Raw genomic sequence first — 20,730 nt, 5'->3', positions numbered from 1 at the left:
AGACGGTTGTGCTGACTCTCCCACCAGAGAGCTAATCTCCCCTAGACTGCGACAGCTCTGCCGGACTGTAGGCCAGAGCCCCCCTACTTGCTTGCTGCCCCACCCTGATCAGTGGCCAGGCAAATGGACCTTCTGTTGCTCTGCCTGCCTGCCTGTAGGCCACAGCCCGTTCTCGATTGCCGCCCCGCCCTGATTGAGGGCCCTGGGCAAACAGACTCTCTACCATTACTTGGCCTGACTGCAGGCTAGAACCATTAACACTGAGCTACTTTTCCCCTGAACCAAGGTACCCGGAAGTATCATAGCAAAGGGCGTGGTCTCCCGCCCGGACGGACGGGGAGGGAGCCGTGAACCCCTTACAGTCTCTCTTTCTACTCATTCATACTTTTTCTCTAAATATGTCAAAACACAGGCACACAACCTTCCCCCGGCCAAACACAGAAAAATAATACAAAATAAATTTTCAAAATGGCTGACGGCACCAAAAACATACACGACTGGAAATGGGGATGGAGGGCGGGACGTAAATGCTACACAGTGCATGGAAACCTATCAAAAAGTACATGGTGATGAAAGCTATCGAGCAGTTAACTACTCACATGGCTGCGCAGAGCAGGCGGCCAATGGGGAAGAAGCCATGGTCTGGCACGAAGCTCCCAGGGAAGGGAGGCTGGCTTTTCCCAGAGCTAGGGCAGCTGGGCAGCTTCAATGACCGGGCTCTCCTTAGTGCACATTGTTCTTATCCTATGAAAGCATGTCCATAGGCTGCTGTGGGCTGGCGGGTGGTTCTTGAACGCCTCCAGGATGAAGATGGTCTGAGAAGCCAGGCTTTGGACCGAGGAGTTGCTGTCCTGCTGCAAGCCTTTGAGGTCTAAGATTGAAAGGAAGGAAATGGAGGTCAGAGCCACAGCGCTCTGGAGAGCCCCAGCAAACCAAGCCAGCGCTGTACCTCTCGGCCTGTGACAAGGAGGCAGCAGGCTGGGAGGCGGGAGGCAGGGGACTAGCAGGAACAACCAGCAACCTTCACTAAACATCCCTGCTGCCCTCCACAAATGAGGGAGCCTCCAGACACAGGCAAGAAGTCCCAATGAACCCCATTTACTCACTATTTCTAGGACTGCCCCATCCCTGCAGTATCTGAGCACCTCATCCCTGCCTGTATTTACCCTCCGCCTTCCCCCCAATGCACAGATGGGCACTTAGGTCCAGAGAGGGGGAGAGTCATAAAGGGGGCTTGGACATTGTTAGGCTATGCCTAACTTTAGGTGCCCTGCTGCCATCCAGGAAATGCCGAGGAGGGAGCTCAGCCATTCTCTAGCTCTGGTTGGGAGGCCCAGCTGTGAACCTGCTCTGGGAGTGAGAAGCCTGAGCTATATCACTCCCGCCCCCCGCCATTCGCCAACAAATGTGGAGATGCTGCTCTGCCCTGCGCTGCCCAGGGGTCCGGGCACGCAGCAAGGAGGTAGGTGACCGGACGTCACCTCTGCCTCATTTGGAGCAGTGGCTTCACCCCAGGCACCCCACGTGGAGGTGACTGCTCCAAACACTGGGCTAGTGAGTGCAAGGGGGGAGGCAGCACCCCACCTCGGCTGTGTTTGGGGGGGGGGCAATCATCTCTGAAGGCCAGCCAGCTCAGGCCCAGTTTGGGGATCTGCCAGGCCGCAGCTCTGAGGTCAGGGCTAAGTGCCTGGCACATGCCAACCAGCAGACACGACAGGGTGAGGGGGCAGCTGATCAGGGGTTTGGGGATCTACATTTTGCATCCCTTTGTGGCTCTCGCCCGAGATCATGTTGCTGGCGTCGGAGATTGAACCCAGCCCACGGCTCTGGGCCGTTCATCCCCCTAGCGCTCAGTGCTCAAAGCAGGTACCACCCACCGTTGCAGATGGCATCCAGCTTGTCCTGGCTCCTCTGGTCCAGCTGCCGGGCAGCGAGCCCTACACATACAAACAGCTCGTCACATCCCCGCATCCCCAGCGAGGGTGTCAAATGTCACCCTCCAAGCAACCCCTCGCTTCCCCCGCCCCTCACTGGCCAGGATGGTGCTCCCGAGTCCCCAGGGCAAAGGGTGAGTCCCCAGGGATGGTTACAGGGCTGGTTGCCAAAGGAGAGCACAGCACCTTGAGGGTTCACTACCAAGAGCCCATGGTGGGGTACGCGGGGGGGAATGGGGACTGCATGGGGAGCAATGGGGTTAGAGGGGGCCCATCAGCCGATCAGGGCAGTTTGGGGTGAGCTTGCTCCTGCGGACTTCTGACACCCTTGATCCTGCATTGGACAATCAGGAGCCCAAGGGTTACTTATCGCTGACAGGGACTGAGGAGAGCCTGGGACCAGATCCAGCCCCCCTGTTAAAGGGACCCCTGCTCTGTGGTTACCTATGAACCTGATGGCCGCTTGTCTAAGTGGAGTCTGTGGGTTCTCCAGAAAGGCCATGGTCTGGCACAGAAAGTTGTTGGCTCTCCCCTTGTAGCGCGTCAGCTAGGACCAGAACAAGGGAGCACAAGGTTATTAAAGGCCTTTCCGTCCCGCAGGCCGGGTTCCAGGTGTGTGGAGCGCATGTCCTCTTTTCACCCCTCTTTCCTGTGCCGGGGGGGATCACGCAGAGGGACTACACCCAGGGCCAGGAGTGGTCCCAGGGCTGGGGCTCAGTGTGGGCACAGAGCTGGGCAATGGGGGGTGCCCTATCCACCGATTCCCCCGCTCCTACCACGAGGGCTGCGCAGTGAATGACCTGAGGGCTCCCTCACCAGGCAGTCACAGCTTTGCCAGGTATCCTTGCGCTGGATGAAGCCACCAAGCTGGTGCCACTTCAGGAATTCTGCCGCACTGCTGAGGGTGTCCCAACACACCTGCAAAACAAGTGGGGCCAGGGCGAGCCGGCCACGGTTACGGGAGCTGGAAGCCACTAGCCTCGTTACCCGGAGGGGGGGAGACCGTGCATGCTGAACGCTTCCCGGCCCCAGGTTGCTTGCGGAAGGGCGGTGGTGTGGCTAAGGCAATAGCTGGAGACCTGACTCAATTCCCAGCTCTCCCTGCAGGAACTCAGGCAAGTTGCTTAGGCCCAGGGCTGCAAAGGGATTTAGGTGCCTAATGCCTATGGGTGATCAATACTTTTGAGGCGCTAGGCCTCATGCTGTGCCTCAGTTCCCCACCTCATGGTGGGTAGGAGGGTGAATTCATTAGTGCTGGTGGCATTTGGCTCCCAAGTGATGGTGGCCATGAGCACTAGCATGTGCAGAGACACCTGGGGCGGGGGGAGGGGGGGCGGCTTGGGCATCTCATGTCTCGTACGGGCTGTACGGGCCGCTTGGCCAAGGGCACACTGGGTCCTGCGCACCATCTGGAGACTGGGTAGCCCTGCTCCTGGTAGGGGCCATGGCCAGGGTTGTGCTCTTCCCACCAGCACAGCCAGGGAATGTGCGGAGGCCAGTGGCTGTAGGAGTGGTGAGGCGACCCCTCCCCCACCCAATCTCTCAGCCTGGCTGCAGGGGGGGAGTGTTGGGCTCAGAGGATGCAGGGAAGACTCAGCAGTTGGGTGGGGCGCCATGGTCATGGCGCTACTGCACTCAACGTTCAAGTGATTTTGAACGCCTGACTGTCACAGCACTGAGCACCTGCCCTCTGTCAGCGAGACCCTTTAAAGAGGGGGTGTCACATGCTGCCCCCTCAAAACAAATTACTGGTCACTCTGTAACGGTATCCGCTGCAGGCTCCAGCTCGTGGCCTCACCTGGGACACGTTGGGACGCTCATCATGCACGAGGAGGAGCAGCGGGACCAGGCTCTGGAGCACATGCGCCTTCATCCGCCACCTGTCGAGCCCCCTTACAAGCTCCAGCAGGTGTTTAAAGAGGGTGATGGAGAGCACCCGGAGCCTGCTGGACACCTGCAAGAGACGACGTGGGGAGGAGACGCTGTGACAGTCATTCTCACCCAGCGGGGCGAGCGCTCACTGTGCCAGAGATGTCTGCCCTGCAGGGGGTATTGGTAACTCACCCCCAGCCATACAGCCACAGCTGGGGCCAGAGTCTCATGGGCATAGCGCCATTGACGGCAATAGAGATGCAGATTTTCACCAGTTGAGGGGCTGGCCTGGTAACTTCTTGGCCAGGGAGAGCAGTAAGGTGGGGTGAGACTGCCCCTGGACTCTCACAGCCAGCTCTGGGCACACTGACATCAGCACACACCTGTGTCAGCCAAGGGGGAATGCTCAGGGCAGAGCAGCGCCAGGACAGGGGCGGCAGAGAGGGAGTGATGAGGAAAGATTCAAAGAGCGAAGGAGGGGGTGTCGTTTGTCCTCCCGCTTTGCGGGCCCAGCTCACACTGCTGTTGACCCACAGCGGCCCTCTAGCCAGGCCAAGGGGGCCAAGCGTGGGGGGCAAATTCCTACACTGGTGTTTGTTCAAGCCACGCACAGGGACCTGGGGTGGATTTAACCCAGGGCCAAGGAGTGGTAAATGTGCAGGAGTTCCCAGATAGGGGGCCTTGGAAGCCATGACTGGAAGCCACCCAGCCTCCAGGGGCTCGGAGTGGGCTGAGGGTTGCCCCACTCCTGTGCATGGGTTTCTTGTTAAATCAGAGCCAGCCCCGCTTGGTCACATGGTGCTGCTGGGCCCCCGCCCTGCATGGCTGCTGGCAGAGCTGAACCAGTCCAGTGACCAGGGAGGCTGGGCGAGCTGTGCCAAGCAGGGAGAACCAGGAGCAATAGCTGGATGCTGTAGGGAGGGGCCACTGCTTTCTGGGAGGTGAGGCTGAGGGGGCAGCCTGGGGACGGGGTGACTTGAGCTGTTCTGGGAGTGGCTGAACCTTTAAACGGTGACCCCAATCAGCAGTTACATGTCACCTCCGGGCACCAGGTTCTAGACAAGGCAGTTCTCTGCATGACATCTGTTGTAAACGTGTTCATAAGTTCACCTCACCTCAGTCCCTGGAAAAATCATGGAGCAGGTCCTCAAGGAATCAATTATGAAACACTTAGAGGAGAGGAAAGTGATCAGGAACAGTCAGCATGGATTCACCAAGGGGAAGTCGTGCCTGACTAACCTAATTGCCTTCTATGAGGAGATAACTGGCTCTGTGGATGAGGGGAAAGCAGTGGATGTGTTATTCCTTGACTTTAGCAAAGCTTTTGATATGGTCTCCCACAGTATTCTTGCCGCCAAGTTAAAGAAGTATGGGCTGGATGAATGGACTGTAAGGTGGATAGAAAGCTGGCTAGATCGTCAGGCTCAAGGGATAGTGATCAATGGCTCCATGTCTAGTTGGCAGCCGGTTTCAAGCGGAGTGCCCTAAGGGTCGGTCCTGGGGCCAGTTTTGTTTAATATCTTTATTAATGATCTGGAGGATGGTGTGGACTGCACTCTCAGCAAGTTTGCAGATGACACTAAACTGGGAGGCGTGGTAGATACGCTGGAGGGTAGGGATCAGATACAGAGGGACCTAGACAGATTGGAGGATTGGGCCAAAAGAAACCTGATGAGGTTCAACAAGGACAAGTGCAGAGTCCTGCACTTAGGATGGAAGAATCCTATGCACTGCTACAGACTAGGGACCGAATGGCTAGGTAGCAGTTCTGCAGAAAAGGACCTAGGGGTCACAGTGGACGAGAAGCTGGATATGAGTCAACAGTGTGCTCTTGTTGCCAAGAAGGCTAATGGCATTTTGGGTTGTATAAGTAGGGGCATTGCCAGCAGATCGAGGGATGTGATCATTCCCCTTTATGCGACATTGGTGAGGCCTCATCTGGAGTACTGTGTCCAGTTTTGGGCCCCACACTACAAGAAGGATGTGGAAATATTGGAAAGAGTCCAGCGGAGGGCAACAAAAATTATTAGGGGTCTGGAGCACATGACTTATGAGGAGAGGCTGAGGGAACTGGGATTGTTTATTCTCCAGAAGAGAAGAATGAGGGGGGGGGATTTGATAGCTGCTTTCAACTACCTGAAGGGGGGTTCCAAAGAGGATGGAGCTCGGCTGTTCTCAGTGGTGGCAGTTGACAGAACAAGGAGCAATGGTCTCAAATTGCAGTGGAGGAGGTCTAGGTTGGATATTAGGAAACACTATTTCACTAGGAGGGTGGTGAAGCACTGGAATGCTTTACCTAGGGATGTGGTGGAATCTCCTTCCTTGGAGGTTTTTAAGGCCCGGGTTGACAAAGCCCTGGCTGGGATGATTTAGTTGGGAATTGGTCCTGCTTTGAGCAGAGGGTTGGACTAGATGACCTCCTGAGGTCCCTTCCAATCCTGATATTCTATGATTCTATGATTCTTTTAGCCTGTTTATCTGATTTGGCTGCGCTCTTCCTGTCTGGCCACTTCGTAGTAGGTTCTTGGAACAGTAGTTCTGAGTTGTCTTTCCATGAGGAGTTGTGCTAGACTAGATGCAGGAGCTGCTGTTGGTGTTGATCTGTAATTCAGAGGAGCAAGGAATGGATCTTCCTGCTGTCAGATGTTTTTGGCTGTCTGCGCAGCTCTCTCAGCCTCTCCATTCGCTTGTGAGTAATTTGGGCTGCCAGTGATATGAGCAAAATCATATTTCATTCAGACTGACTTAAATTCTGCTGCAGTGAATTGTGGGACATTGTCCATCACTAGTTGTTCTGGATACAGAAATGAGCAAACGTACACTTCAGTTTTTCAATAACACTGCAACATGTTATGTCTTTCAAGTACATTATTTCTATATAGCTGGAAAAGTAGTCCACAATGACCTGGCAATGATGTCCTCTGAATTCACAAAAATCTGCAGCTAGTCTTTCCCAGTTCTCTCTCTTGTAGAGGTGGTTGTTCACTGGTTCAGCATTGCCTCTTAAGTTGATTTGGACTAGATCACCTTTCAAAAGCCCAATAGCATCAGATCCTCAAGTTCTTCCATCTTTCTCACTAGGCCCATCATGGCTGCTACACTGCAGCTGAGAAGGTTGTTGGTCTTTGATCTCATACACACGGAACGCAAAGCTTTTGTCTTTGTAAATTGGTTCGGTGCCCATGCAGTTCAAAATCCCTTGAGGGAGGGTCAGAGCTGTGTGACATCAGCTCTCGAGTCAACTTTAAAGTCAATAGTCTTGCTTTGAATATTCAATGTCACTCTCCAGGCGGGCGCCATGTCATCACAAGTGATAGATCCCAGAATCAATGGGTCTTGATTGTCTGCAATATGAGTCAACTCCCTGACTGCTTCAGTGCAACGAACAGCTGCAAAATGTCCATATTTCAGGCATTTATTACAGCATGCGCCTCTGGCTGGACATGTATCATCCCTTGGGATATGACTTTTCCACACCTTGTGCATGTAGACTGGCATTTGTCCCTCTTAGCCTGCGAATTCTCTCTCCTTACCTCAGGGATTTTATGAGAAAGACTTTTAACACTTAAGTGTCTGTTTGTAGCTTTTAAGCTAATTGCAGGTTTTTCAATTTGCTTTTGCCTGTTGTTTGACTAATTCTGACTCTTGCTAGCTGTATAGCTGTGGGTAGAGTTAAATCTCTCTTCGGCGGTAGCTACTGTGAAAGGTTTTTAGCAGTGTTGTTATAGCTGTGACAGTCCCAGGATATTAGAGGTAGGTGAGGGAATATCATTTAGACCTCACCTGGCTTGTCTCTATGAAAGGTTTTTATCTTTTAACCCAATAACCAGCCTGTTTCTGAAATTTTCATGTTTTACATTCCCCAAATCACAGTTTTCAGCCAGGGGATGCAGAGGTCTTCTAAAACTTTCAACATTTTCCCCTGGTTCTTGAATTCTTTGCTGAAAACATGCTCTTTAATAAACCACATTTCCCTCGGTTATAAAGTGTGCATCAATCTTAACCACAACCCTTGCATAGTTGTCTTTGTGATGGTCTTCAGTAAAGTCAAAGGAGGTAAAGATATGCTCTGCGTGCTTCTCCATAGCCTAAATTAAAGTCAATACCTGTATATCCCCAGTTCCTTTGTGCAGCTTGTTTGCAATGCAAAATCGTGCCAAACATTGTTTCCAGTCTGTCCATTGTGAAGGGTTATGAAAGGTGACGTTCTCTGGGGAATCAGAGTGGGGCATGTTGATGAGGTCCTGCAAACTTCGTTGCTGTTCCTTCCGTCTGCAACCTGTGTTGCTGTTTTCCTTTGGTTTCTGTTCTTAGTTTACTCCTGACACCATATCATGTTCTGCACCAGATATGTACTGCCTACAGAGCTTGTTTACACACACCAGATGGACAGTGCTTAATTTGTAATGAAAGAGGTGCTGGGGCTCAAGCAATTTTTTTACAATCATAACTGATGCAGCAAGCCCAGAGGTGCCAGGGCTAAGCCCTGGCAAAAGTTGAGCACTGCAGATGGGTTCATCATAAGAACCGTTAATGCTCTGCTGGATACAGCTGAGGTTCATTGAAATAAGGTATTTTACAGAGCATCACCTAGTAGTCGAACAGTATCATACAGGGTAACATGCCATTACACAGGTAGCCTGGCTTGTTTGCTAGACTCCATCCCATGTTAATCTTACTAGCCAGCTGCTCCTGCCCCCGGTGTCAGCTCAGAGCAGCCGGGCAGGCTCTGCACAAAACTTATGGGAGCGGTCTGGGGGCATCAGAGCTGCACTGCAGTGGGCATAGGCAGATGTTGAATTGGCACCTCGCTGGTCTTCCCTCCAGTTGTTGAGGCCTATTTGCCTTTCCCTGGTGATGGGCGTTGTGTTCATTAACGCTATTTGGATTTAACACCCCCCCCATAAAGAACCTGTTCTGTTCCCCCCGGGCCCGAGAGGGGTTTGGTTTAAAGGGCTCGCACCAGGGCGAGATCCTGCAGCTGGGGTCCAGGAGACCCTGGGAACAGCTTGAGCCGGGCCTGTGCCACTACTAAATAAAGAGCGGCAGGGTCCCAGCAAAGTTCGGCAGGGCTGAGGGTAGTATTTAGTGTTGTGAAAGCTGGGGAGGTGGGTGGACGCTCCAGGAGCCCCCACTGGGGGTTACCCCTAGAAGGCAGTAATGGATGGGCCCCTTTCTCCTGCCCACTTGCTGGATCTCACCATCCAGTGGGGGACTGGACATCAGTCTGGTGAACGTGTCGGCGGGGGCTAGTTTGTGGTTATGAAAGGCCTGGGGAGAACTAGGCCCTCCTTTGACGCTGCGCTGCCATGAGAACGAAGGGGAGAGGAAAGGGTGGTAGCTGCAGAACCTACAAACGGAGCCGTTTCCTTATGGAGCTCCCAGGCCAGCTGTGGGATTCTTGGCCAGGGAGAGGAGGGGCAGGATTTTCACCAGGGTACCATCACTTGTCACCCTGGAAGCCAGCAAGAGCATTGCAGCACCCTGTGCTGCAGAGGCCCCCTCACTGCATGCAGACTCAGGAATGCATGTCCTTCCACAAGGGGAGCCTTGTCCCCAGGCTGCCCTGATCCTTGTCAGCAGGCCTGCAGGACACAAGGGTTCCCATCCTTTCTGCCATACGCTCTGAAGGAGAGTGAGGTAGCAGAGGAAGGCGGGAATGGGCTCACATCATTTACAACAATCCTTTTTCTGGCTAGGACCATACACAGGCCCTGCTAGCCCACCCGCCAGCCCCCATTCACAGGTCCGCAGTTTGAACGGTCTCCTATGGGCCACCAGGCCTTACATCATCAATGAAAGGCAGGAGTTTCTCAGCCACTTGCACAGCCGCGCGGCTGGCGCTCTGCCTGTCCATGCCGGCAAGGATGTTTTTCAGCACGGTGATGGCCTCGGCGATGATGTCCCTGTCTACCTCCTGTAGTTGCTCCAGGACCTCTGGCAGCAGACGCTGGAGTTTCCCCACCTGCGTGAAATGAGGAGCTGCTTTACAAAACACCCTCCAGTGACCCACAAGCCATTTCCAAAACAACGTCCACCTCCCCTGCAGACAGAAGCATGGGAACTAAGGGGGTGCTGCAGCACTCCCAGGTTTTACACGGGGCTCTGCTCCTGGCCCCGCTCACAGGGTCCCAGCTGCCAGCCCTGCGCCAACCCCCATCTGTGGCCCCAGCCTCGGTCCCCTTGCTCCATCCACCTCCCCCGCCCCCGGCTCCTGGAGCCATGGCCCTGCTCCTGAGCCCAGCTCTAGGGGTGGCAGGGGGTGTGGGCAGGGGTAAGGTGGGGTGCAGCACCTCCACTATAAAAAGTCTTCCAGTGCCCCTGCCTCCAGGTGACATGTTAGAACCTCAAAGCCTTTGCACAGCCAGCTAGGATCACGGGCAGCAGGCCCGGCTACCTGCAATATAAGCAGCTGCTTCCTTGTACCCCAGATCTCAGGGGATGGTATTTATTAGCGGGTATCATCTGTGGAAAGTTCTCTGCACAACACATTGACCCCAAATAAATCAAGTCTATTATTGTTATAGGGGTTCAAATAGCACCTCGAGGGCCTATCTGCAATCAGGGCTTGTGCTGGGGGATTTCCAGGCACAGTAAGAGACGTCCCCTGCCCTAGAGCTTACAGGCTAGGCACACAAAGGAAGGATTTCTATCCCCATTGTACAGACATGGAGCTCAGGCACAGAGAGGCTACGTGACTCGCCCATGGTCACCCAGAGAGTCTGGAAGAGCCAGGAACTGAACCTGGGTTCTCCCGAGTCCCTGTCCTTACAGCCCAGCCTAGAGGAGGGAGCCAATTTTGCACACGAGTTCTAGGGTTGGTCTGTTACTAAAAGCCAGATTCAATCATTTCTGTATTTGGTTTTTGAACCTTTCAAAGACAGCCCCACAAAACATTTTTGGAGAGGGTCCAGAGAAGAGCTTGAGAACATGACCTATGAAGGAAGGCTGAAAGAATTGTGTTTGTTTAGTTTGAAAAAGAGAAGACTGAGAGGGGACATGATAGCAGTTTTCAGGTATCTAAAAGGGTGTCATAAGGAGGAGGGAGAAAACTTGTTCACCTTAGTCTCTAAGGATAGACCAAGAAGCAATGGGCTTAAACTGCAGCAAGGGAGGTTTAGGTTGGACATTAGGAAAAAATTCCTAACTGTCAGGGTGGTTAAACACTGGAATAAATTGCCTAGGGAGGTTGTGGAATCTCCATCTCTGGAGGTATTTAAGAGTAGGTTAGATAACTGTCTATCAGGGATGGTCTAGGCAATATTTGGTCCTGCCATGAGGGCAGGGGACTGGACTCGATGACCTCTCGAGGTCCCTTCCAGGCCTAGAATCTATGAATCTATGAAAATCTCAACCGGCATCAGGGAAAAAATGTGTGAAATACAGGCTAACCGGTTCCGGAAGAAAAAATGAACCACAAGCAAGTGAAAACCAGGCTGAGGCTCATGGAACGGTGGGAATGGTGTATGACAAAGAATTACAGTCACGCCCTCTCCATGTCTGATAGAATCGTAGTCCGGGTTTAATAAACCGGACTGACCCGCTATTCTCAAGGTAAGTAAATTATCATTAGTGAGAGTTGCCTTCAGATTGTCTCCTCTTTACCAGGCTGCCAGATCTGTGTATTTAAGCCCCAAGGGTTTTCTCTGCCTTCACTATACTGTGTGTATCAAACTTGTTATGAGATCTTAGCAGCAAAAGGCCCCTGTAGAGCTCTTCAGAGGAGCAAGTGCTGCGGGACAGAGCCGTGACGTCAACAGTTAAAACCTATGAGGCTTTAAAAGGGGATTTGTAGGAAAAAATGGTTCCTAATTGAAGCGAAATGGCTCTGTCTGGGCGTCCCTGATCACTGGTGTCGCCAGCATTCCCTGGGGTCTAGAGTCCACAGCTCTGCTGCTAATCTAGTGCTAGGGTTCTTTGGATCACAGAGACCCCAGACACAATCAGGCCCGGCAGTGCCAGGTACTGCACACACCCAGAGACAAACCCCGCAGGAGCCAGGCTTGGAGACTTGCCCAAGGTCACCAAGCAGGTCAGTGACAGAGCCAGGAATAGAAGCCAGGGCTCCTGACTCGAGGCCAGGGCCATGTCCCCATGGAAGGTTTCAATGACCCCAGCCCTGCAACAGCTCCCTGCAGTTCTGGGTTTATCCCCCAGCCCTCCTCCCCTCTCACCTTCTCTGGGCACAGGGACAGGTTCAGGAGGCCTTTGAGCGCCAGCCAGCGCACCACAGTGTTGGGGTCTCTCAGCTGCCCACTCAACTGGTCCAGGATGGCGTCTTCCTGCTTATTGCCAAGGTCAGGGCACTGGAGGAGCTAACACACCAACAGTGAAACAAGCTAGAGAACGGGGCTGGACCCTCACGACTCATCTCTGCCAAGGGGCCCTTAGCTCCAGCTGCCACGGGCACAGCCTGCGCTGTACGCCGGGCACCGCGATTGGTCACCGTGTGTGCCCCACTGAAACGCTGCTAGCGCAACGGGCCCTCGAGGCTCCAGCCGAGATCAAGGCCTACCCTGCTCCCTCACTAAGGCTCAGCTGCATGCGGAGCAGGGAGGGAGGGGGCTGCAGCCTTGTGTTCCAAAGGGCCGCCCGGTCTACGGGGGGCAGGTGAATTGGCCGTGGATGGGCCCGGCCTGCGCATGGCATACGGACGTCAGAGGGGGCTTCAGGGCCGAGGTCACACAAGGGACCATTCTATGGAGCTGAGCCTTGGGGAACAAGAGACACCCGACCCTGGGCTTTGCTCCAGCCCCGCAACACCAGCTGGGGCCGGTAACAATGTCCAGAGTCAGTGACTCCACCCCTAGGGCTTTAGGAGCTTTCCCTGCCCCTGGTCACCCACCCAACCCCAGAGCCACCTACTCCTCTCCTGGCCATAGGCATGGGCGGCGAGTTCTATGGGCCCCCGGTGCCTGGGCACCATGGGCCTCGGCCCCGCCTTCTGCCCCCACGTCTCCCGGGCCATTTAAAAGAGCCCGGGGCCCCCACTCACCACCCGCAGTGCAGCGGAGCTGAGCGGCTTCCTGCCTGCTTGCTCCACATGGCTGCCGGCCCCTCCCTGCGGCCCCTGAGTGGGGTGGGTCTGTGTCCCACTGTCACGGAGTGTGGGGGAGTCAGGGCCCCGCACCCCCCACTTCCTGTGATTCACCGTGACTCTCCCCAGCCAGTAAAACAGAAGGTTTATTAGATGACAGGAACACAGTCCCAAGCAGGGCTTGTAAGTACAACCAGGACCCCTTCAGCCAGGTCCCTCTGGGGGGCAAGGATCTTAGACCCCAGACTTGGGGTTCCCTGCCTCTTCCCACCCAGCCCAAAACTGAAACCAAAACCCCTCCTGCAGGCTCTCTCCTCCTCCTTCTCTCCCCCTCTCCCTTTGTCCAGTTTCCAGGGCAAAGGTGTCGACTTGCCCCACCCCCCTTCCTGGCTCAGGTTAACAGGCTCAGGTACTGTCCCTCACCTAAAGTCATCCCCTGCTCTCCCATCCCCCATGCAGACAGTCCAGTAAAACTAACCGACATATCCAGGTCAATCCACCCCGCTCCCTACTGCGTCACACCCACCCCAAGCGCCCCTGCAGCCAGTAGGAAGCTGCGCGGGCAGTGCCTGGGGGTAGCAGCACACGGAGGCCCCCAGGCCCGCCCTGCCTAGGAGCCCCAGGTAAGCGCCGCACCCTCCCAACTCCTCCCAGAGCCTGCACCCCCACCCCTTTCCCACACCCCACTCCGGCCCCCAAACTCCCTCCCAGAGCCTGTACCCCCTCCCTCCACACCCCCTCCTGCCCCCAAACTCCTCCCAGAGCCTGCACCCCTCACCCCTTCCTGCACCCCCACCTTCTGCCCCAGCCTGGAGCCTGCACCCAGCACCCAAACTCCATCCCAGAGCCTGCACCGCAGGCCCCTTCCCCCACCCAAACTCCCTCCCAGGGCCCAACCTCTCACCCCTCCTGCACCCCAATCCCCTACCCCAGCCCAGTGCCTGTACCCCAGACCTCCTCCCCCCGCCCAAACTCCCTCCCAGAGACTTAGACAGGTGGGAGGCAGTTTGGAGGGGCGGGCTCTGCTGGTCACCACCAACATTTCTACAAACCTGCCGCCCCTGGCCATAGGTCAGTCCCATGCCACAGTCACCGCTGGGCTAGGGCTGTTCTCACGACCCTCACCCGCCGGTGAGGCTCACCTGAATGAAGAACGCCATGGCCGGGATGTACCGCCTATCATCCCTGCAGTTGAGGATGGCCATCAGCTCCTGGAAAATCCAGCAACGCTCCTGGAAACTGACCGAAACCATGGCCCTGGCATGGGAAACACAAACACCACATCATTGAGGTGGGCAAGGACTGGTTCTCCATTTACAAATCTAACCAGACCAGTGCCACAGGACAGGGGATCCCGGGTGACTAGTCACGTGCAGCTGGCATGGACAAGTTCCTGCTGGCTTAAAATGCCCAGCAGCCTAACTGCTAGAGACCCAGACCCTTAATCACTCTACAGGGAGCCCTTCCACGAGGCCAAGCTCCGAGCGCGCAGCGCTGGGCTGTGTGACCAAGTGGGACCGTTCTTAATGTCTCCTCTGAATACTGTGTGGGTGCCTCAGTTTCCCCTATGCATTTCTTAAGTCTCCAGTGTGCATAAATGGCTGACAATCTGTCTCCTAGCAACAAATGGCCAGGGCCCTTCCCCCCTTGCAAGGGGATAGCTAAAGGTGAATAAAGATCAGGTGACCTCCTGGCCCAGGAAAGAGACAAAGGCCAGAAAGGAGGGGCTGGAGGGGGGTTTCAGTTGGGAGCTGGCTGGGGACGGGAAGTGAGTGCGGACGGAGTTGTCTGCCTCGCTGGGTCCCAGAATGGACCCGGCTGAGGGGTCCCGTTTGCTGTACCTACAAGCTCTGTTTTAGACTGTGTTCCTGTCATCTAATAAACCTCTGTTTTACTGGCTGGCTAAGAGTCACGTCTGACTGCGAAGTGGGGGTGCATGCAGGATCCTCTGGCTTCCTCAGGACCCCACCTGGGGGGACTCGCTGTGGGAAGCGCACGGAGGGGCATATGCTGAATGCTCCAAGGAGAGACCCAGGAAGGTGAAGCCGTGTGAGCTTCTTGCCCTGAAGACAGTCTGCTCCGAGGGAGAGGAGGCTCCCCAAAGTCCTGACTGGCTTTGTGGGGAGCAGTTCCAGAGCATTGCCCAGGGACTCCGTGATAGGCTGCAAGAGAACTGCAGACAAAGAAGGGCGTCGGTGGGCTCGGTGGCCTTTCTCATGTGCCCAGATATTGGGTGATGAGAGACAGAAGGTGGGTTAGGGAATATCTTAGATTGGTCTAAGACAAGTGTTAGAGCTTTCTGTGTTAGCGTCTCTCTCTCACACACAGATGCTGGGCCAGCCAAAGATATTCCCTCCCCCACCTTGTCTCTCTCATGTGCTGGGCCTGACAGGGCTACACCAACGCTGCAGACAGACATGACGGAGGCTGTCTTTGCCCAGCCACGCCTGCCAGAGCCACGCAGGAAGCGGTTTACGCCAGGCAGCGCAGGGTGGAGAAGTAGCCGACTGACCCCTCGGCCAACGGCACAGAGGCTGTGGCCTCTTCCACGCAGGCGATTGGGAGCCGCGTCTCACCCAGCGGGGAAGGCGATGTGGCCGTGTCCTGGGCCCAGGGACGGGAGATGCTACTGCGGTCAGTTCTGGGCAGCAGCCCCAGGGACAAGACACTCACCGGGCAAGCACCAAGACGCCTTTGTGGTGCATGTCGGCGTTCACGAGCATGCCCCAGCCACCCTGCTTGTGGATGAACGTGGTCTGGTCCCTGTAGCCAGCACATTGGAGCAAAGCTTGCATGGCATCCACTGCACACCTGCATGCAGAGCGAGCCTCTTGTTACTGAGCGAGCCCAGGCCAGGCCCTGCCGCGTGCCTGCGGGCGACGGTTCAGAACCGAGGTGGGGTGTCGGGCTGGTGGTACCTGACAGGGCTGAGGGGTGCGGGCGTGTCCTCCTGGTTATGCATGGACAGCTCCACTATGTATGTGATCTGGAATAGCAGGGCGATGGAGAGCTGAGGGAAGAGCTCCTTCACCTGCTGCCTGCAGTTCTGCTCCTTGAAGATCTCGTACAGGGCTCTGGTGGCCTGCAGCCAAGAACAGGAGACAGATGTCACTGCAGGGCCTTCGCCCTTCCCACGCTCCCCCGAGGCACCTAGAGAGGAGGGGTGGGCTGGGGGCTAAGGCCTGGGATGCTGGATTCAATTCCTAGCCTGTGTGACCTTGGCTAGAACCACAGAAGGGACTTCGGCTCAGCGTTGCCATGCCTAGCTTCATGTGCCCTGCTGCCCAGTGGACTCACAGCCCTGAGTTAAGTGCCCAGGCTCCATATACGCTCCAGAGGGAGAGTCAGTTGGGCCAATTGTTAAAGAGGGTAAACGGGATGGCCTGGGTAATTTCAGGCCTGTCAGCCTGACATCGATCCCAGGCAAGATAATGGAGCGGCTGGTACAAGATTAAATTAATAAAGAATTAAAGAAGATAATTTAATTAATGCAAATCAACATGGGTGTATGGAAAATATTTCCAGCCAAGATAATTGCGATCTGTTTTTCGATGAGATTACAAGTTTGGTAGAGAAAGGAAATAGCATTGGCATAATGTATGTAGACTTCTGTAAGGCGCTTGAGTTGGCGCCGCACTCCAGTTTGATCGGAATCCTAGAAGGATACAAAAGTAACGTGGCACACATGAATTGGTTATAAACTGGCTGACAGGTCTCAAAATGTAATTGTAAACTGGGAATCAGCATTGCACTGGTGTGTTTCCAGTGTGGTCCCCGCAGGGATCGGGTCTTGGCCCTACGCGATTTAACATTTTTATCAATGACCTGGAAGAAAACATAAAATCATCACTGATAAAATTTGCAGCTGACACAAGAATTGGGTGAGTGGTAAATAATGAAGAGGACAAGTCACTGATACAGAGCGATCTGAATCGCTTGGTAAACTGGGGGGCAATCAAACAGTATGTGTTTTACTATGGCTCATTGTAAATGAATACATCTAGGAACAGGACGGGGGATTCTCTCCTGGGAAGCAGAGACTCTGAAAAGGGCCTGGGAGTCCTGGTGGATAATCAGCTGAACAGGAGCTCCCAGTGTGGCGCTGTGGCCAAAAGAGCTCATGTGATCCTGGGATAAATAAACAGAAGAATCTCGAGTGGGAGTATCTGGCACTGGTGTGACCCACTGCTGGGATCCTGGGTCCTGTTCCAGTGCCCACAATGCAAGAAGAATGTTGATAAATTGCAGAGGGTTCAGAGAAAAGTCGTGAGAATGATTAAAGGATTAGAAACCTGTCTTATAGTGATAGGGTGACCAGACAGCAAGTGTGAAAAATCAGGACGGGGGTTGGGGGGTAATAGGAGCCTATATAAGAAAAAGACCCTAAAATCAGGACTGTCCCTATAAAATCTGGTCACCCTACACAGTGAGAGACTCAAGAAGCTCGATCTATTCAGCTTAACAAAGAGAAGGTTGAGGGATGACTTGATTACTGTCTATAGGTATTTCCCTGGGGAACAAATATTTAGTAATTGGCTTTTCAGTCTAGCAGAGAAAGGTCTAACATGATCCAGTGGCTGGAAGTTGAAGGTAGACATTCAGATTGGAAATAAGGCATACACGTCACAGTGAGAGTAATTAATCATTGGAACAATTTACCCAGGGTGGTGATAGATTCTCCATCACTGACCATTTTTGAATCACGATGGGATGTTTTTCTTCAAAGACCTGCTCTAGGAATGATCTGGGGGCAGTTCTCTGGCCTGTGTCATGCAGGGGATCTGACTAGATGATCACAGAGGTCCCTTCTGGCCTTGAAATCTATGAAGCTAAGAGTGGGGAGCTGCCTAAACCAGCCAATAGGAAATGCTGAGGAGAGGGGTGTGGCCTAAGCCCCACCCCCAAAGGGAATTCGGTATCTATCTCTACTTGGGAACACTTAAATAGTCATTGGAGCAGAGTTTAGACCCCGGGTCTCCCAGTTGGGTGCCCTAACCACTCGGCTAGAGACAGTGGTGTAGTCCAAAATCGGAAGGTACTGGAATGCCACTAAAATATTGATTTTCATAAACATGAATTATACAAATTCACATTTTATTTGTCTACTGAATTTCTGGTACAGTAATACTTGGCTAAACCAGGCATGGCTGGAGACAGGCTGGCTGTCCAAAATAACAAGGTATTGGATTTTCTTTTTTTTAATTGTGTACACAGGGGTCGGCAACATTTGGCACGCGGCTCGCCAGGGTAAGCACCCTGGCAGGCCAGGCAAGTTTATTTACCTGCTGACGCAGCAGGTTCGGCCGATTGCGGCCCCCACTCGCTGCGGTTCGCCATCCCGGGCCAATGGGGGCGGCGAGAAACCGCGGCCAGCACATCCCTCGCCCGCGCCGCGTCAGCATGTAAATAAACTGGCCCGGCCCGCCAGGGTGCTTACCCTGGCGAGCCGCGTGCCAAACGTTGCCGACCCCTGGTATACACGCGCGCACACACACACACACACACACACACACACACCTATAGTAGCTATTCAATTCATTTTAACTGTTGAAATCATTATGCTGAAATGCCATTAATGTGTACACAGCACACTATGTAAAAGATCTAAATCTAGACAGTACAGTGAGAAAAACCCAATGAATGCGTAGCACGTTTTCTTTTTACTTTAGCCTATAGGCTAATGAAAATACAAAATAAATCATGCTGCTGCACTATAGACATTACTCTATCTGGCGGAAATAATAAAAGTTTATTTTAAATTGAAACTAGCTAGTAGGTTACACAAGTAACACAAAATACATCAAGGCATAACAGGGGCTGAAGTAGCAAAGGCCTGCTGTAATGCATTTATCTAATTTCTACAAGTATTTCCACAAAGTGTCTTTCTCCATCTTGTAATTTATGTGTCTGTGAATCAGAGGGAGAACAAGGATGTCTGAGCCAAGTTCTGGCACAGCTGAGAGGATGCCACATGGAACATGAAGGGCCACGGAGCTTGCTAAACATGAGCAATGACATATGCGGAATAAGCCGCTTGCTACATTTGCCATTCACAATCATAGTCATGTGGCTAAATCCACGCTCACACTCAGCCGTGCTGCATGAAATCACACGCGTGGAGCTGAACAGAGGTTTCAGCTGACCAGTATAGTCAAGAAAGTCACGCTAGGCATTGACTATTCCAAATCGGTTGCACAGCTGCCCTACCTCCTTTTCACTTTATCTAAGAATAATGGGTCACTACAAAAAGTAATTTTCCCTCTGCTGATACTCACACCTTCTTCTTGTTCTTTCTTGGTTTCAGGTGACCGGCAGTAAAGCGTATACAGTTTGTCAAAGAATTCCAAGTGATTTACAGCTCTTACTTCACTTAACGTTTCAGCAGCTGCCAAATCCAACCTGTGATTCACACACTACCTCGCTAGAACATTTGGGTACTTCTTCACAATACAGCTCGCTACGCCAGAGTTCTTCCGAAGCATAACACTAGCACCACCACTCGCAAATACTACAAGAGTAATTGTAATCAGAATTCGATTTATTGAGGCATTTCAGCTCACAATCTACAGTGCCTGAAGCCGTCTGACGTGGAAGTGCAATCAGATCAAGAAACATGACGTGAGGATAATCATCCTTCAAAGTGTCACATTTTAAATAGATTCTAACTGTTGATTCATTGCTCAGAGTAGTTGATTCATCAACAGACATGGCTATCTTTCCGTCACTCTCCGGCATCTGAGCGCACATTCGTCATTTGCAAGGCTTTCGGTGCATTGCAGATGAGATAGGGTCTAGCATGTCTGTAGCACTGAATTGTGAACACAGACCGATACCAATATCTACACCATGCAGTATGTGGAATTCAGTTAAATCGGGACGATCCGAGTAGGGTCTGCCATGTTTAGCAATGTAATATGCCATTCGCTTTACCTGCACAGTTGTGTCAAGTTCTGATTTTGTCATGTTAACCACTTCATCTTCAAAAGTTGAGGTTTCTGCTTCTGTTGAAAGCTGTAAAGCTACCTGCAGTTGAATCTTTGTGTTCCTTTATCTTCATTGGCAGAGATGTTAATCTGGACTCTCAGCTAGGTCCATAAGGAGAAACAGAAAACTACCACCACCCTACTGCTATGGAGAGACCCTGATGAAACTTTGCTACCGTTAAGGCATCCAAGCTTACCATCATGGCAGACCAACCAAGGATAATCCCTCTTCTTCAGCATCCACTAACCAGAATTCATGCCAGCTGGTCTTTGGCTGTTGAAGGGTAATCTTCACAGTTCGTTCTCACTGCAATAGCCACCTCAGTGAATTCCATTACAGGAAGAGCTCTGTTTTTGTGTTTGTGTCTGCAGTCGAAGCACGGCTGCTACTGTCTTCGTCAGCACCTTTAGCCTTCTCAAAGAAGTAGTTAGGAAGAGAAGAATTTCCTAATGCTCTTTTCACTGCATCAGAGGACTGCTGGCTGTAACAGACAGTTGTGCCGGAGATGTGAATCATGTCATTTAGCTTGCCTACTATGTGCGTTCTGGCTCGATTACAATATTGTTGTCTGGTGTTGTTTCACATCTTTATTAATGACCTGGATGTAGATAGAGAGAGCAAACTGGTCAAGTTTGCAGATGACACAAAGCTAGGAGGAGTCACCAATACTTTAGAGGAAAGAGCTAAAATTACGAGGGATCATGGTAAATTGGAGGACCGGGCTATAGACAACAAAATGAAATTCACCAAAGACAAATGTGAGGTGCTACATTTAGAGAAGAAAAATCAAATGCACAGATACAGAATGGGGGATAACCAGCTTGGCCGTGGCACTTCTGAGAAGGATCTGGGAGCTGTGGTCGATCACAACCTCAGCATGAGTCAGCAATGCGATGCTGTTGC

At 52.9% G+C, this 20,730-nt stretch overlaps 1 protein-coding gene across 1 annotated transcript; it reads right to left on the bottom strand.

Annotated features, from left to right (window-relative positions):
* Nucleotides 1–221: 221 nt before the first annotated feature.
* Nucleotides 222–15,638, bottom strand: LOC135978499 (maestro heat-like repeat-containing protein family member 7). Its single transcript, XM_065579416.1, has 9 exons — nucleotides 15,517–15,638; nucleotides 13,986–14,100; nucleotides 11,981–12,121; nucleotides 9,595–9,771; nucleotides 3,733–3,888; nucleotides 2,751–2,852; nucleotides 2,379–2,481; nucleotides 1,878–1,937; nucleotides 222–871 (listed from the first exon to the last, which is right to left on the bottom strand). Exons 1-9 carry the CDS (start codon nucleotides 15,636–15,638, stop codon nucleotides 687–689), a joined length of 1,161 nt encoding a protein of 386 aa, XP_065435488.1. The 3' UTR covers nucleotides 222–686.
* Between the last annotated feature and the right edge of the window lie 5,092 nt (nucleotides 15,639–20,730).

This window comes from Chrysemys picta, unplaced genomic scaffold, assembly GCF_011386835.1.
Source record: "Chrysemys picta bellii isolate R12L10 unplaced genomic scaffold, ASM1138683v2 scaf279, whole genome shotgun sequence".
Taxonomy (NCBI): domain Eukaryota; kingdom Metazoa; phylum Chordata; order Testudines; family Emydidae; genus Chrysemys; species Chrysemys picta.
Note: the sequence above shows the minus strand (reverse complement) of the source record. Positions and strands in the feature narration are given on the sequence as shown.

Coding starts and splice junctions, on each gene's coding strand:
- LOC135978499 (XM_065579416.1), bottom strand. CDS start 15,638: ATGCAAGCTTTGCTCCAATGTGCTGGCTACAGGGACCAGACCACGTTC. Junction 3,889..9,594: donor TCCTGCCTTTCATTGATGAT/GTAAGGCCTGGT, acceptor CGTCTCTTGCAG/GTGTCCAGCAGGCTCCGGGT. Junction 2,853..3,732: donor AGCGTCCCAACGTGTCCCAG/GTGAGGCCACGA, acceptor CTTGTTTTGCAG/GTGTGTTGGGACACCCTCAG.